Source organism: Sceloporus occidentalis, unplaced genomic scaffold, assembly GCF_023333645.1.
Source record: "Sceloporus occidentalis isolate IW3139 unplaced genomic scaffold, rSceOcc1.0.p SCAF_3, whole genome shotgun sequence".
NCBI classification, from domain to species: domain Eukaryota; kingdom Metazoa; phylum Chordata; class Lepidosauria; order Squamata; family Phrynosomatidae; genus Sceloporus; species Sceloporus occidentalis.
In genome coordinates, this window is record NW_028316983.1 from 239,911,619 (window position 1) to 239,929,490 (window position 17,872).

Consider the following 17,872-nt stretch of genomic DNA (forward strand, 5'->3'; position numbering starts at 1 on the left):
TAAAGAAATGAGTGTGCCACAACATTTGATTATCTTGATATGTAAGGACTCAGGACAAGAGGTTACTGCTAGGTTTCCATTTGGCAAGTGGAGTGGACAGGCAAGGCTATACTTTATCACCTTATCTGTTATAATTTGTACACCAAACATATACATAAAGCAGGATGAAACCTGGAGGAAGAACGTGTGCAAACTAGAGGAAGGAACGTCAACAGTTTAAGAAATGGAGATGAAACCATACTGCTAGTGGGAAGTAGCAAAGACTTGGAATGATTAGTTAAAGTCAAGGAGGAAGTTTCAGAGGTAGGCTTACAGTGGAACATTAATAAAATAAAAATAATGACCACATAATTGTCATAACTTTAAAGCAGTCAATGAAGATGTTGAAATAGTTCAAGATTTTCCATACCTTGACTCAGTCATTAATCAGAATGTAGATTGCAGTCAAGAAATCAGAAAAAGACTAGGATTTGGAAAAGAAGCTATGAAAGAACTATACAGGTTCCTGAGAGTAAAGATACATAATTGAATACTAAAGTTAGGTTTTTACATGACATTGTATTTCCAGTTCCTATGTCTGCTTAGTGAAAGCTGGACAGCAAAGCAAGCTGATAGGAAGAAATAAACTTATTTGAAATGTGATACTGGAAAAGAGTTCTACAGATACTGTGGACTGCTAAAAAGAGAAGTTAATGGATCCTAGATAAAATCAAGCCTGAACCTTTCCATAGAAGCCAAGTTGACTTAACTAAGACTGTCACACTTTGTCCTTGTCATGAGAAGACATTACTCACTAGAAAAGACAATTATGCTTGCTAAGGTGGCAGTAGGAAAAGAAGACCCCCATATTCCAGATAGGTGGACTCAATCAAGGAAGCCATGGCCCTGAATCATCAAGACCTAAGTAGGGTTGTTGGTGGTGGGGTCACTTGGAGGTCTCTCATTCATATGGACAACATAAGTTGAAGTTGACTGACTTGATGACAGTTAACAACAACAACAAATCCTATTTCAGGGGGCCTTCCCTGAGAAGAAGACAAGAAATATTCAGGAATAATTTCTCATTATATTGTCAGTTCACTGAATTTTCCAAATGATTCATATCACCTTTCATGTCTTTCATTTTTGGCATAGGCTGTATTACTTTTAATGAAGATCAGCTGCTATTTCTGAGGAGCTTTGAACAAATGGATTGGTTTCATAATGAGAGAAAGCAAAACAGTGGGATGTCACAAGAACATTAATGTTTTGACAAATCAGAGAAGAGTTTAGAATTTAGCTTCCAGAAGCACCAGCCAACATGGCCAATCATAACAGATTGTGAGAATTGTAGTCCAAGATATTGTAGTCCAAAATTTACAGCGCTTCATAAATAAAGGTTAATAATAATAATAATAATAATAATAATAATAGGAAACTGATTTAGACTTTTAAAAAATTGCAGTTCAAAAGCAAGGCAGTTTGTTAGCTTACCACATCTCTCTTACAGACATATGTCTTTTCCATTATAGGTTAACATTAAGGGCTTTCCCTAAAGAATAAGTGAGGGTGTGTGGAATTGTGCATCAGAGATTTCTTAACCACTGTAGTAGAATCACAATTGCCAAAACATGCATTAAGCTATTTGTAGGTCTGTGGTGTAGATTGGGGTGGGCCACATGTGGACCTGATGCTTCCAGTGCTCACACTCCATCCCACCATGATGACCCTTAGTTGCTTACATTAATTTTGTGGGTATGGAAAGAAAAACTGAATCACTGAAAATCTTTAGGAAGAGCAATTTGGCTTTAAAGCAAGCTAATACTGCCTTACCTTATTAAATGTGCATGGGTTATTTTTGTTCTTCAAAGAAAATCGAATCATCCAGGACTTTTAAAAAAGGGGATAAATATTATTTTCCTGAAGTGAGGTAATTCTTTATTCTGGATTTGGCTCCTTCCCCACACTTTATAGGCAGGAGTCAGATCTGCCAATTACCTTACCATGCTAAGAGGGAGAGCCAGTCCCATCTCCCTAGTTTCATCTGGTCTCATTTGGAATCAGGACAGGGCTTCCCATGCTCTGGTGACTTTGGTTTGGGCCCTGGGGATCAGTTTCTCAAGATAATTCCTCCAGTTTGTGGGCCAGGAGACCTTGATTTGTATTGTGCTGAGCATCCTAACAGGGATTATCAGTCTTAGCTTAATAGATATGGACCACAGTCCCAAGCTCTCCTATGATTCTGCCATGTTGGAAGTGCCTTTGGGTTGCATAGAAGGAACAGATCGATCCACCCTTACTTGAAGACCTAATTTGGTTCCTGTTTGTGCTCTGGAGGTGGCTGGAGATCTGTCAAGTGCAACTGTGGACATGCAGATGAGTCCATTGGATGTTTCCCCTCCCCCCAACCCTGGTTATCAATGGTTATAAATGACTATCAATGGTTAAGAGCTCCCCCATGAGATATATAAATGGTTTTCCGTCATGGCCAGGTAGGCTGTGGGATTTGATGTGTTGGGGAAAGAGAGGCAAGCTTAGTAATGAAGCACTTTCTGATGCTCACAGGCCTGTTGGCCAGAAGCATGAAAAACATTCCAGAATATGTGATGCCTCAGATTCTTTGTTGTCCTTTGAAATGCACAGCTATAGGATGGGGGACACCTGGCTTAATGAGACAACATGTGAAAGGGATCTAGGATTCCAAGTAGACCACAAGTTGAACATGAGTGAACAGTGTGATGCGGCAGTGAAAAGAAAGACAAAGCATGTCTCTTATGTAAACCTTCTGGTAGATGTGGAGTCTTCCGTTTCTCCAAAGACATCAGACAAGGAGGAAGGAGCATACCCTGAAGGAGTGGGATTCTCTTCCTGAGCATGTTTCTCCTTGTTTGTTTGAATCTGAACAATATCCTGTCTTCCTTTGAAAGGTGAAAATGTCTTTCTGGTTGAGTTGTAGCAGCTAAGTTTCTGGTACTCATGCAAAGGTGGTTCACAAAATCGGTGCTAAGGTTAAGCAAAAGCATTCAGTTACACCCTTTCTTTACAGAGATTATGTTAGGGGAATAAGCTAATCCTGTTCTGGCAAGGGCAGCTCAAGCTTTTGCTAAACACTTGTATTTGTTGCCTATTGAAGTGATAAAGAAATTGAAGCTGGCTCTTATTGATGTTTAGGAGTCCAGAGGTTAAGAGGCTGGATAATTTTTTTTGTGCAGGTCTCATGAGGCTTCCACTCTTGTGATCAGAGCTGCTTCAGTGACCTCCCTGTTTATCAGGGTTCCTGTTCATTGGGAGAAGGACTTAAGGTCTATGCATCTCAGGAAGGAAACTAATGGCTTGGGCCCAGGGTATCTGGAGGACCGCCTCTCTCCATATAATCCACCCCGCACACTCAGATAATCTGGGCAACAACTTCTAAGAGTTCCAAAGGCTAGATTAGCTTCCACCTCTAGGAGGGCCTTCACCATCTCGGCCCCCAACCTCTGGAACTCGCTGCCCCTTGAGCTCCGCTTAGCCACCTCCCTAGCCCAATTTAAGAAGGGGCTGAAAACCTACTTCTTCGAGCAGGCCTACCCCTGACTATTTCGCCCCAGAATGCTCTCCCCTCCCCCCCCCCCGTCCGTCAGCATTGTCAAGCAAGCACGAATTTTATTGTTTTTATTGTACTGTACTGTTTTTAAATTATGTTTGTATTATTATATTGTTGTATGCTTTTTGTTGTACACCGCCCTGATTCTAAGAAGGGCGGTATATAAATAAATTTTATTATTATTATTAAGCTGTGACAGAGAGTCAATAAACTGGCTAAGGTCTCTCTTAAGGCAGATGCTAGTCTTGATTATTATTATTATTATTAATAACCTTTATTTATAAAGCGCTGTAAATTTACACAGCGCTGTACATACAATCTTTTTAATTGGATGATTAGCTGCCCTCAGGCTTACAATCTAAAAAGACATGACACAAAAGGAGAAAGGAATGGTGGTGGGGAAGAGGATGAGGGCCAGCAGTTCTTCTCTACCTCCGAGGACTGCATCAGGGGAGATGGACTGGAGGGAGGGCTTGGCTTCTTAATGGATGGTTAATCTAATTGCAAGGAGGCCTGTTGGAGATAGCCTGCCCCTCTAGTAGGATAATAAATATAAAATACATAGCAATACAGGAAATGATTCAATAAAACAAGCAACAAAGAACATCAAATAGCAAGTGACAATTATGCAATCCCTGGGAACGCTTCTCTGAACAGGATGGTCTTCAGCTCCATTTTGAAGCTGGTTAAAGAAGTGATGGCTCTTGCTCACGGGGGAAGAAGGTTCCAGGAGTGAGGGGCAGTGATTGAAAAGGGGTGAATCCGAGATGGGGCAGAGGAAATCCTGGGTTGGGACAGCAGACCTTGACTACAAGAACGGAGGGCCCTAGTGGGAAGGTGAGGAGAAATAAGGTCTGATAAGTAAGGAGGGGCCAGCCCATGGAGGGCTTTAAATGTCGACAGCAGGAGCTTATACTGAATGAGGAAAGGGAGTGGGAGCCAGTGAAGGGATGTCAACGCAGGAGAGATGTGGTCAGAGCGGTGGGTGGATGTGATAATGCGTGCAGCTGAATGCTGGACAGAAATTAAAGGGCAGAGGTGAGAAAGAGGAAGCCCAGCTGGGAGGATGTTACAGTAATCCAGTCGTGAGACCACTAGGGCATGGACCAGAATCTTGGCAGTAGAGGCGGAGAGATATGGTCGGATTTTTTCAATGTTGTATAAAAAGAATCTACAAGCCTTGGCTGTGGTCTGGATCTGAGGGATACATGACAGAGAAGAATCAAAGATAAAACCAAGACTGCAGGCTTGCTGGACTGGTTGAATAGAAATGTTGTCCACAGAGACAGAAAAGGAGTGTTGAAGGGTGGACTTAGGAGGAAAGACAAGAAGTTCTGTCTTGGACATGTTGAGCGGAAAGATACAACTGGGTGTCATCGGCATACAGATGGTAGGAAAAGCCAAAAGAGCTAATGAGTTTACCTAAGGACAGTGTGTAGAGAGAAAACAGAAGGGGACCCGGAACAGAGCCCTGGGGAACTCCAACAGATAAGGGAACAGAGGTCAAGGTCTGACCACCTGTGACCACTGCAAAAGATCTGTCTGACAAATAAGATCTAAACCAGTCGAGAACAGAGTTTGAGAATTCAAGGTCAGAGTATATCAACTAGAAGACTGATCAATGGTGTCAAAGGCTGCAGACAAATCAAGAAGGATGAGAACAGAGTAAATGCCATTAGCCTTGGCCCATAAAAGGTCATTGGAGATCTTAGTGAGATCTGTCTGTAGAATGCCTTGGGCGGAAACCAGACTGAAAGGGATCGAGAATGGAGTTGGCTTCAAGAAACTCAAGACAGCGAGAATAAACAACCCGTTCCAAGACTTTAGAAAGAAAGGGAAGAAGAGAAATCGGATGATAGCTAGACAAAGAGGAGGGGTTAAGAGAAGGTTTTTTCAGAATTGGGGAAATGAGAGCATGTTTGAAGTCCGATGGGAAGGAGCCTGTAGAGAGAGAGAGAGAGAGAGAGAGAGAGATTGAAGATATGGAGAAGCGAGGGCAGAAAAGAGGGAGCTATAGAAATTAGAACACGAGTAGGAATTGGATCAAGAGGACAGGTTGCAGGTTTGCAAGAGTTCAGAAGTGTACCGAGTTCATCCAAAGAAGCAGGAGGAAACACAGAAAATTTTTTAGGCAAGGGCGAAAGAAGATTGTGAGCAGAAGAAGAATTGGGAGGGACTATCTCACAGCAAATAGTGGTAATCTTTGAGATGAAGTAATTAGTGAAGTCATTGGGAGAGAATGATGAAGAGACAGGAGGAGAGGGAGGTTTAAGCAAAGTGTTGAAGGTGGAGAACGAACGCTGCGAGTACCTCTCATTGGCAGAGATAAATGATTTGTAATAATTCTGTTTTGCCATAGAGAGGGCGCGTGAGAAAGAAGAAAGAATACATTTGTAATGAATAAAATCAGCCCACTGTTTGGACTTTCTCCAAATACGTTCGGCCGCTCTAGAGCAGGACTGGAGCAATTTGATGATGGGGGTAAGCCAGGGCTGAGGACAAGTCTTAGAGGAGGAAGTGTGTACAGAGACAGGGGCAAAGCTGTCCAGAGTCGAGGAAAGAGTGGAGTTAAATAAAGACATTGCTGAGTCAGCAGAATCCCCAAGATTTAGGGAAGAGAGAGATGAATCCAGGGTCTGACCAAGATGGTTAGAGTTAACAGATTGAAGATCACGAAAATAGTGTTGGACAGTGTGACGAGGAGGTGGAGTATCAGTGAGAGCAAAGGAGATTAAGTGATGGCCAGATAGTGGAAAGTCGAGTGCCAGCTAGTCAGAAATGGCGCAATTTGCAGCAAAAACTAGGTCAAGACAGAGACCGAGAGAATGAGTTGAAGAGTTGGAGTGTGGTTGGAGGCCAAAAGAAGCTAGGAGAGAGTTAAAGCGAGACGTTGTAGGGTTATTGGAATCATCAACGTGGATATTGAAGTCACCTAGGATCAAAGTGGGGACTGAATCTGAAAGAAAGAATGTCAGCCATGATTCAAAGTCTGAGTAACTGGCAGAAGCAGGAGGGCAATAGATAACTGCAACCTGGAGCTGTAAAGGAGAAAAGAGTCTAATAGGATGAAACTCAAAAGAAGAGAAATGATAGCTGAGGGGAAAAGATAGAACTTGAAACTGGCAGGAGTTAGATAGCAAGATACCAACCCCTCCTCCTCGACCTTCAGGGCGGCTGGAATGGGTGAAGGAGAGACCACCAAGAGAAAGGGCAGCGGAGGTAGCAATATCATGGGCTGGGAGCCAGATTTCGGTGAGAGCAAGGAGATTAAAGGATTTGGAGAGAGAAAAGTCATGAATTGCTGCTGCTTTAGGGGCCGCAGAGCGACAGTTCCAGAGGGAACAGAAGAATGGAAGTAGGGAGATAGGAAGAGGCTGAATGGGGATCAGGTTAGGAGAAATGTGTGGAGCCACGGGAAGGATGGGATTTGTTACCCAGAGATCAACGGGAGAACATGTGACAATGGCAGACAGTGTAGCTGGCTCTTTTTCTGAGGTGTTAAAGCAGTTTGAGGCTATTTGCCAGCTCAGGCCTTCTGAGGAAGAGTCCAATGCAAGCAGGAGGTGGGCCTGAGGGAGCAGAAAGTCTTACTTGCTCTTACTTCCTGTGGAAAAGTCCAATGCAAGCAGGAAGGTCTTTCCAGGCAGCACAGGTCTTTCTTGCCTTTACTTCTTGTGGGGAATTCTGCTCAGTTTGCATCATGGGCTGTGTGGGCTGATGTTGCTGCCAGATGTCAGCTTTGGCTAAAAAACTAGAGGACCTGTAACAAATTCAAAGTTAATTTCACTACATGCCATTTTAAGGATTATTTGGTGAAGGCTTGTATGAGGTTTAGATTGAGACCAAGGACAAAAAGAAAGTCTTATCATTGAAGGGAAGAAGCCCTTTTGGTCTGGGGCTCAGTCCTTTTGAGGGTGTAGGTCCCAGTTTTTGACAGAGGGAATTTAGGTCTTTCAGATCAGGAGTTCTTGCAAACCACAAGCCTGGCGACAGCACTCTTCTAAATTCAGTAAAGTCAGTTCTGTCTCTTCCAACAAATAGAGTGAAAAGTCCATTTAATCTTTCTAACTTGGAGCACTGTCCAGTGAGAGCGTGACTCTTGCACTTTGTCCATTTCTGGGAGCAGATGTCTTCTGATCCCGCCCTTGAATACAGGCAGATGACTGACTTCTGCTATTCTCAACGGTATGAGTGCCCAGGCCGCACAAATGGGAGTAAGCCCCATTCAAGTCTATGGGGCTGGAGTAAGCGCAAGCCTCCGTTTTTGCTGGGGGGTTGGGTGGGTCCAGAATGGATCCCTGTGAAAATGGAAGGCCAACTGTACTTCCTTGTCTGATTTTATCAGAAACTATAGGATTGACAGATTTACTTCAGCAGGCACTTCTTTGGTAGGCATGTTTTGCAACAGATTATGTCTAAGTAGTAGGTTATGGCCTGCCTGGGTGGTGTGACCACTCATGTAGGTACCAGCATGAAGGATTACCTCGCCACATTGCAGGAAAATGGAACATTATTACAATGTAAAGGTTCATTTTCTGTGGTGGTGAGGAGGGGATCCTCTCCCTGTTAATTGGTGGAGTTTGTCCATTTTAAAGTACCGATGGTGTAGTTTATGGTGTGTTTACTGATGATGTGTGTCTCCAAAGCAGTATTTCCCAGACTGTGGTTCTCTAGATGTTTGGGATTCCAACCCCTAGAATTCTTGGTTATTGGTCATGCTGCTAGGACATTTGGAAGCTGAAGTCCAAAACATCTAGAGGACCAAGGTTTGGGAACCAGTGGTCTAGAGCATTGACATACCATTTCTAGGAAGGTAGGATTGGTTCTTCCTCTTAGTAGGGTGGTAAGGATGATTGACAAATCAGAAGCCCTGCCTGTAATAGCACATGGGAGGAGCCAGACCCAGCATGAAGGTTTCCCTTCCTACCATGTACAGCGCTGTGTAAATTTACAGCGCTTTATAAATAAAGGTTAATAATAATAATAATAATAATAATAATAATAATAATAATACCACTGCAGTAAGTTGCAGTGTTCCATTTTGACAAGGAATGTGGACCATAGGACACTTGGAGGTGTGTGAAATGTGGCCCCTAGACTTGCCAAAGCTGTTCACCCTTGGTGTTCTTATACCCTAAAAGTTAATGGCTGTGCTATTCAGTAACTAATTCACACATTTTAAGGCATCCAATCAAGCAGCACTGGAAACTTCTTCTGAGCATTCTTCATTCCAGTTAGTTCTTAAGAATTTTGTTGATGCCTGAAGGGATGAGCACACAGGATGAATGTTACTTTTTGTTCCAGGGCAAGTGTACTGTGGCTTTTCTCTTCATCTCTGCAAGGAATAGCCACAGTTTCTCTACCATCTGATGCCTCTGAATAATAAGGAACAAGTGTGCAAAATGAACAGAAATATCTTTATTGATATCAAAGGGAAGGCAAGTTCAACTACTACAATTAATTATGCATTGAAATCCATATTTTAGAAGGTAAACACTATTCACAGTACTGTGATTATGTGGGAAGACTGCAAAAAGCAGTGTTATTGCTGTATCTTTCAAAAACTAGAAAAAAACTTGGCTTGCCAAATTGCTTACATCAAGCAACAGAAGTTTAATACTTCCTAATTGATATTTTGGGTCTGTATGAATGTTCTGACTTGAGATTTATATCTTAAAGTAGCTACTTGACATCGTGAAATAGATTTCTTGCATGGTTTACTGTAAATGAATAATTTCTCATTTAGGAATGCATTGAAGATTTATTTATATTACTTTCCCTTAATAGCATACCTGGCTGTGTATTTCAGATTGCTCTATTACTGCAATAGAAGCCTTGTAATCATTAAATCATGACAGGGTTTGAAATATATTGATCACTCTTCCATTAAACTGAAAAGAAGATCTTTATACATGTTAACTATCGAGTACCATTTTAAGCAACGACTGTTTCTAATAAAATGAAAGAATTGTTGACAAGGCATTGCTGATGTCTGGAATTTTTGTAAATGCACTTTACTAATTGTCTGAAGCTTTATCTGTTCCCCTACCCTACCACCATAAAAGAAAAGAAAGGAAAAGAAAAGAAAAACCCTCTAAGAATTAGCTAGGTTAATTGTAATGTATTTGGAATTAAAACTTGGAGATTTTCTGAAGTGTTGTTGGCTGACCTTTAATTCTGAATCTCTGGAAAAGCCATGATAACTAAGAGCCTGGTGCATTATTTACTTGCCTATCAAATTACACTATGTTGTCGGGCCTGGCTTAATATGCTTGATGACTGTTAAATAGAATTGACCCCAATATGGAACCTTGGGAGGTGCCACAACAACTCTGATAGTTCTTTATTCCTGTCTCTTTCCTTTAACCAGTAACAAATCTATAAGGTTCTGTAAATGGAAGAGATCAGGAGGTAGAGAATAAGCATAAAGAGTTTTATTGAAACGGGATTCAATATGGGAGTGGATGAAACGAATTAGTCCTAGGGATGTTCTAGCCTTTTCTGTGCCGGGAAACATGTCACAGAAAAGTGTGGTTGCATAAACAAGCAGTCTAACTGAAATTCACTGTTATGTTTTGGAGCTAGAATGCTAACCATAATAATTACTGTTAACAGTTCTCATGTCAGCAATCCTTCACTTCAAGCAAACTTGGCTATCACAAGTAATTAGCTGAAATTAAAGAATTTCTCCATATTTTTCTGTCGATATGTTCTGCTTATAGATCATGAGAAGACTTTTCTGACACTGGAGATGCCACAGTGTTATCATTTACTTTGACCATGCATCTGTTTGATTTATTTTTACCAAGTTAGCCAGGAGCTCTTAGTTCTATAAGTGCAAGCATTTCAACTAAGGCTTGCTCAGGAGGGTTTGGGTTTCCAAATCACAAAGTTATAGTTGAGTCAGGAGCCATGGGACTCTCCCTGCTTCCTTCCAGTAGTATGGAGTTTCTGTTGTTTACATGATTATGTGCTTACTTTTCCTTCCATCTTTCTTTTGTATTCACTTCTTTGTAAATTCATCTCCTTGTCCCTAGCATCCCTTGTTTCGTCTAGTTCCTGCCCATCAGATTTTTTTTCTTTCTTTGTCCCATTTCCTTGATCCATCAGTACTTTTTCCTGCCCTTGCATACACTAGTAAGAGCTTATGTAACTCTTCTCCAACCTCTCCCCCCAACATTCATTTTCCAGCTACACTTCATTTCACTTCCGTCTTTCAGTTCCAATGCGTGCTGTGCACCTTTCCGTATCCCTCTTTTTGGGTTCCCTGTCCTTTGATTACTCTTGCTCCTGAGATCATTTCTTGGTTCTTCTTCTCTTGCCAACATTTTAATCCCAACCAAACTGACCTAGAATCATAAAGTTAGAAGAGACCACAAGGGCCATATACTCCAACCCCTTGCCATGCAGGAACTCACAAGGAAAGCACTCCCAACAGATGGCCATCCAGCCTCTGTTTAAAAACCTCCAAAGGAGACTCCACCACTCTCTGAGGGAGTGTGTTCCACTGTTGAACAGCTCTTGCTGTCAGGAAGTTCCTCCTAATGTTGAGGTGAAATCTCTTTTTCTGCAGCTTGCATCCATTGTTCCGGATCCTATTCTCTGGAAGAGCAGAAAAGAAGCTTGCTCTATCCCCAATATGACACCCCTTCAGATACTTAAATAGTGCTATCGTATCACCTCTTAACCTTATTTTCTCCAGGCTAAATATACCCAGCTCCCTAAGTCTCTCCTCATAGGCATGGTTTCCAGACCCTTCACCATTTTGGTCACCCTTCTTCAGGCACACTCTAGCTTGTCATCCTGTCTTTTTAATTTGTGGTGCCCAGAACTGGACACAGTGTTACAGGTGAGGCCTGACCAAAGCAGAACAGAGTGGCAATATTACGTCCCTTGATCTAGACACTATATAGTGGGCCCTCTCCTTACGTGGGAGATCCGTTCCATGTAAGGGGAAATCCACGTATGCTTGTGTCCCATTGGAAACAATTACAAATCCATTTAACAGTTGCATTGTCTAACCCATATTTTATTATCTTGTTTGCAAGAATGTCATGAGGGACCTTGTCAAAGGCCTTACTGAAATCAAGGTATGCAATATCCACAGCATTCCCTTCATCTACTAAGCTGGTAATTATATATATATATATATATATATATATATATATATGAGATCAGATTAATGTGGCATGACTTGTTTATGATAATTCTTGTTCTGCAAAAAAAGATGGACTGTGAGCTGTTCCCTCTTCTACCCCACCCTCATGTTGTGCCTCTGCACCAAGGGCCCTATGTTAGCCAGTAGATTACGTGCTGTTGTTTTTTATCAACTAATAGTTCAGTCTTTCCCCAGATTGAGGGGAGTGAATCATGCTTAAAATTTATGTTTTCTTTATTGCTATGGTGAATTATTGTTAAGAGTTTCTACAGAAAAGCTGTTTTTTAAAATTATATTCTCAAATATTTCCATGCCAAAAAGAGCCTTGCTGGATCAGATCAAAGGACTATTCAGTTAGGCTCCTTTTTCCCAGAGTGGCCAGCCAGATGCCTATAGGAAGCCCACAAGCAAAACATGAAAGCAAGAGCTCTCTCCTGCTATTTCACAGCAGCTAGTTTTCAGTGATGTGCTGCTTCTCATTTTGAGGTTGCTTAAATAGGCCATAATGACTTGTACAATTCATTGATAGCCTTTCCTTCATGAATTTTGTAACATGTCCTTTTAAAGCCATTGATGTTGGGGGCCAGCATTGCATCTTGTAGTAAATTACACTGTGGGAAATGCTTCTTATTCTCTGTCCCAACCTCCTGCTGATCCACTGTTTAACTTCATTGGATGACCCTAGCTTCTGGTATTCTGAGTCTCCTACACATATATTTGTTTTTACATCGTACCTAATTGTATTTATTTATACAGTGGACCCTTGTTACACGCTGGGGTTTGGTTCCAGCATCCCCCGTGTATAACAAAATCCATGTATGCTCAAGTCCCATTAAATATAATGACATACCAAAATGGTATCCCTTATAAAAATGGAAAATTAAGGTTTGATATTTGAAATTTATACTTTTTTTGAACATTTTCAAACTGTGTATGCTTGAATCCACATATAAAAAAATTGTGTATAAGAAGGGCTGACTGTATCAAGTTTTTGCCACCCTGACCTCAGGGTTTATTCCCCCTCAATTGAAAAGGAGACATTGCAACCTTCTCTCATAAGATAGTTACTTCAGTCTCCTGATCCAAGAGTCTAATAATTGTGGATACATGCATTTGTTGGTGCACTTAACGAAAGGATTGGCGAACTCCTGGCATGTTGGTGTGATATATACAATGTCTCAGCAGTCTGCATTGGTCTTGGAGGTGGCTCTTTCAGCTGTAGTAGGGCAGGTTTTCACATTGTAACTATGGTTATGCATTGACTGACAACTTGTCATACACACACCACAGTTTACATTTTATTTACTGGATAGGATGACAAATATCTTTATTTGGATGTGAATGTATGTGCCTTCAAGTCACGTGTCAATAGGGTTTCCTTATGTAAGGAATACTGAGAGGTGGTTTTGCCATTTCCTTCCTCAGAAATATAGCACTAGCAGTATTCAATTATGGTCTCCCATCCAAGTACTAGCTAATGCTGATCCTGCTTAGCGTCCAGGATCAGACAACGTCTTGTGCCTTTAGAGGTTCTTTAGGCCCTCACACCTGGCTTTTCCCCCCTCCATGCTTACTTTAATCAGGTGATACTGTCTATATATTGAATCAATACCTGAATTTCATAATGACCTGGATGAGGATTTTTAAACTGAAGCTAAATCACAACTAGGTGGAGGCCCCTTGGATTTGTGCATCTTCTGTGGACTGGGAAAATAACCTGCTCTAGATGTTGTTGCACTTCCTCTGAAACATCAAGTGTATAGTGCTGGGTTTCTCCTTGATCAGCACCTCACTTGAAGTTCAGGTAGCCTTAAAGGGCATGAGTGTTCCTGGACTGGAATGGTGTGGCAATAGTATTTCAAATGTTAGAGACTTCCTGATGAGATTCCTGCATTGTACATAGGTGTGCTTTTGAAGTTGACAAGAAATGAAGTTAACATCCAGGCAGAATTGTACTACATCAGTTCAGAAGGGCCCATTCTACAGTGATCTAGCTATCTGTCAACATTAATGTCACTCATTGTCATTGGTGCTAAAGAATGCTTTCTCTTAATTGTGTATGTCTACATTGGTACATAGCAAAGTCTTTGATTGTGTAGATCATGAAAAATTAAGAGTCCCTTTTGAAGAAATAGGTGTGCCACAACATTTGATTGTCATGATGTGTAACTTGTACTCAGGACAATAGGCTACTGTTATAACAGAATATGGAGAAACTGGATAGTTTCCAAATGGCAAAGGATCAGGCAAGGCTAATTTTTTTCACACTATCTGTTTAACTTGTATGTATTCTGCATGTTTGTGACAGAATGGGGGGGGGGTCCTCTAGTGAATCCTGTTGTTGGAACTGATGCAACTGAACCTCTATGGGGCTTTCCCCAAAATTCTCAGGTTAGCAGTACAGATCTCTTTCAGAATTTTGCAGCACTGCTCTTTCTTTTTCATTTTGTTCTTATTTCTCAATGCAGTATGACTGAACAAAAACGTTCATGCTACTTATTTGGAAAGAATAAAAGACATATTAGTATCCCACATAATAATAATAATAATAATAATAATAATTTGTTTTATTTATATACCGCTATTCCAAAGATCATAGCGGTGAACAGCAAGTAAGCTAATTAGCAAGTAAAGTATGAGTGGAAGGAAAGAGTTTGTGGAGTATTTCATTCACTTGGCAAAGTTAGGAGGAAACTGGGTTCCTACTGTGGGAGTGGGAACAAAACATAATGGCTCACATTCTAAAATCTGTGGGCAAAAGAGAGTTTATTGAACAGAGGAATGTTTCTAGGTTGAGTAGAGGAATCTTAAGGGAGCTCAGCTTTACCCTTCACCTGTAACCATCTGCATCTCCTAAGGAGAGTCCACTAATAATCCAGAGGGTGAGAAAAGTATATAGTTTAGGAGCAAAGGGCAAAGCCCCCCTCCATGAGCTTCCTATTGCTAGCAGTAGTTGAGATTCAGTCCTTTTTCTGTCCTTTTCTCATTCAAATACATGAAGCAAATGGATATGAATTAACCCATTTTGTCTAAAGGAGAGTTGTGGCCCTATATGGATATTGTTGTTCCTTTCAAGCCTGTGTTTTTCTTTTTATTTCTATCTACTTTTCCTTTAAGAAGCTTTCTACTGTTCCCAACATTTTTGAATGCATTTATTCTTAGTGTGGAATAACCAAAGAAATGGTGGTAACTTATTTTCTATGTCTGTTTTCCTTCCTCCCTTCTTCAGTGGCTGTTAAAATTTACAACCCAATACACTTCTTTATTTTGCAGAAACAGCCAAATGCTGTTTTCAGCAACATTTTTCATACCTGGCAAGAATGTTAAGTCACTCATATTGCTCCTCAGCACAATGGGTAGTTTTTTATTGCTCTTTTTTCTTGCTTATTTTGTCTTTCAGTTCAACTTTGTGGGAAAACTTTTGGGCCCACGTGGCAATTCTCTGAAGCGCTTGCAAGAAGAAACATTGACAAAAATGTCAATATTGGGAAAAGGATCCATGAGGGACAAAGCAAAGGTAAAATTGTGAGCTGAAGATCATTAGTGTGCACTGTACTTCTGTGTGTGCCATTCTTCCCTGACCCTAGTGTAATCTGGGGATAATCAAAGTAAACACAAATCAAGTTGTATATATTACCCTGTCTGATGTTATGTTCTCCTTGCCAGCTGGACCTCATCCTATAGTGTATTCCTGTCTTTAAAGGGAAACACCATGATTATGTTTTCTTTATAGACACTGTTATAACACAGTAGGGGACTGTGCCAATAGAACATAAAGTAAATGGTAAAGGTATTCCCCAGTGACAAGGTTGTCAAGTCGTGTCTGACCAAAGGAGGCGGTGCTCATCTCCAAAAAGCCAGCATTGTCAGAAACTACATGATCATGTGGCCGGCATGATTGCACAAAATGCTGTGTACCTTCCCATCAGGGTGGTACCTCTTTTTCTATTGGCGTTTGCATGCTTTCGAACTGCTAGGTTTGCAGAAGCTGGGACTAGTGATGGGAGCTCACCCACCATGCGGCACCCAGGCCTCAAACTGCCAACTTGCCAATATTGCATTCAACAGAGTCAGCGTCTTAACCACTTGAGCCACTACATCCTGAATGTAACAGCTTTCAAAAAGAGCAGCTAGCCTCTTTGTTCTCTTCATCCTCCGGTAGTATCTGGAAGTATATGACGTATAAGAGCCTATGAAGAGCCCTGCTGGGTCAGACCAACAGCCAATCTCCTCTGTCAGTTATATAGCAATAGCAATTTCTTATACTGCTTATCAGTGAACTAGCATTCCCTAAGTGGTTTACAATGTGTAAGCCAATTGCCACCAACAAGCTGGGCACTCATTCACTGACTTACAAAAGGATAAAAGGCTGAGTGGGCTTTGGAGCTCTCCTCTATAATCAAACTTAACATGTTGTGGCTGCAGTACCAGCATTCAAACACTGTACCACCAGGGTTCAGTTGCCTATGGAAAGCCCACCAGCCCAATATGAGAACAACTGCACATTCCCAGCATCAGATGTACAGAGACATAGTGTTTCTTCTTCTAAAGATATTATGCCATTTATATCCTATTAATAGTACCAACTAAAATTAGACCCATGGAGGCATTTGTTGAATAGTGAGTCCACATTGTAAATATAATTTATTCAGTGGACTTGGCCTAGTTGGGGTTTACCAATATAACTATGATGTTGTTGCAGTATGCAGGTTTCTATGCCTATTTCTGTTTTAGTAGCTGCTAATGAGAGATGGAAGTAAATTGCAGTTACATTGGTGTCACATCATATATTTTCTTGGTGAACATTCTGAGTAAAGAATGAAATGTGGGACTGCCTTGTGTGTGTGTGTGTGGGGGGGTCAGTTATATGTCTCCTGAAGTTCGGTTTTGGGTTATTTAACTTCAGAGTTAAAGTGTAATATTACTAATGAGAATCAGAGGAAGCCTTGTAGGCCATGTAATCCCACCCCATGTTTGATGCAAGAACTAGAACATCCCAGGCAAAGTGGGGGTCCTGAAGATGTGGTAAACCCTACCACTCTTCATGGTGGGTAGTGGGGCCAGTGCTTGAGTAGTATTTGCATAGCCAGACCATCAAAGCCCTCAAGTTCTCTGATGGGGGTTTAGGGGAAGAATACTAAAGGTGAGACTTGACAGTATAGCTGTCTGATATGGAACAGGACAGAATGAGTCAAGGAAGGTTCATGAGCTGGCAGCTGGGCAGGAGGGGTTGGTGGAAAGGGTCCAAAGGGGAAAGTTTAGAGTAAAAACTATTTGCTACATTGAAATATGCACAGTGCAAGCTTACATGCTTGATGTTTAAAATCATCTGTGATTCAGTAAAGTTTATTTGCTAGTTTACATCTCAATCTTAGTATCGTTCAGTGAGGCTTGTTAAAAGAGATTGGTTACACATATGCAAACCCCCAACCCAAAGTAGAAGACATTTGGTGGTCCACCATTGTGTCCACTTTGGACTCCGAAATGATACATCCAAGGAGTGGTTTAAAGTAGTTCTTTCTAAAATGGAGGACCAACCAGGTTTCGTTCCCAGTGTGCCAGGGAGCAGCACCATATTTGTGTTTATTGACACTATATTTTTTCTTTCCTGGAAACTAGCTTTGGATGGGCAGCAAAAAGCTTGTGGACCACCACTTTAAGTAGCACTGGCTTGAAGTGTTTCGGGGCAAATCAGGTGACAGAAGTGTAGAGTTGGAGTCTAGTTGAGAAGCCTGGTATGACCGATCCATCACAGTCATGCTAGGCCTCTGTTAATTGGCTGTTGAATAGCCAATATTCAACATAATAATAAATAAATAAACTTTATTCTTATACCCCGCCTTTCTGCTGCAGCAATCAAGGCGGTTTACATGACTAGAATATGTTGGAATACTACATACTTTCAATAAATAAATTGATACGCCCCCCTCCCCCTTTGAAACAGGAGTAAATACAATACAGTTTTAAAATTAAACCTGTTCAAATGACAGCAACATTCTAGTAGAGGCAGTGGTTACATAAAAGCAGGGAAAGTAGAGAAATTAGATTGAACTATTCTGGGAAGGCCTGCCGGAAGAGATCCGTCTTGACAGCTTTATTGAAGCTGTCTAGGCTCGTTATTTGACGGATCTCCTCTGGCAAGGTGTTCC

General features: G+C 41.2%; 1 protein-coding gene across 6 annotated transcripts in view; it reads left to right on the forward strand.

Moving 5' to 3' along the window:
* The window catches only part of KHDRBS3 (KH RNA binding domain containing, signal transduction associated 3), a 140,092-nt gene that overhangs the window by 48,112 nt on the left and 74,108 nt on the right, over nt 1–17,872 (forward strand). For all 6 annotated transcript variants that reach the window (XR_016280655.1, XR_016280656.1, XR_016280654.1 and 3 more), the window contains exon 3: nt 15,124–15,240. Coding sequence is in view for 3 of the 6 variants with exons in the window: in XM_089518008.1 (XP_089374134.1) it covers nt 15,124–15,240 (117 nt within the window). In the remaining 3 variants the exon portion in view is untranslated. The remainder of the gene's footprint in view (nt 1–15,123; nt 15,241–17,872) is intronic.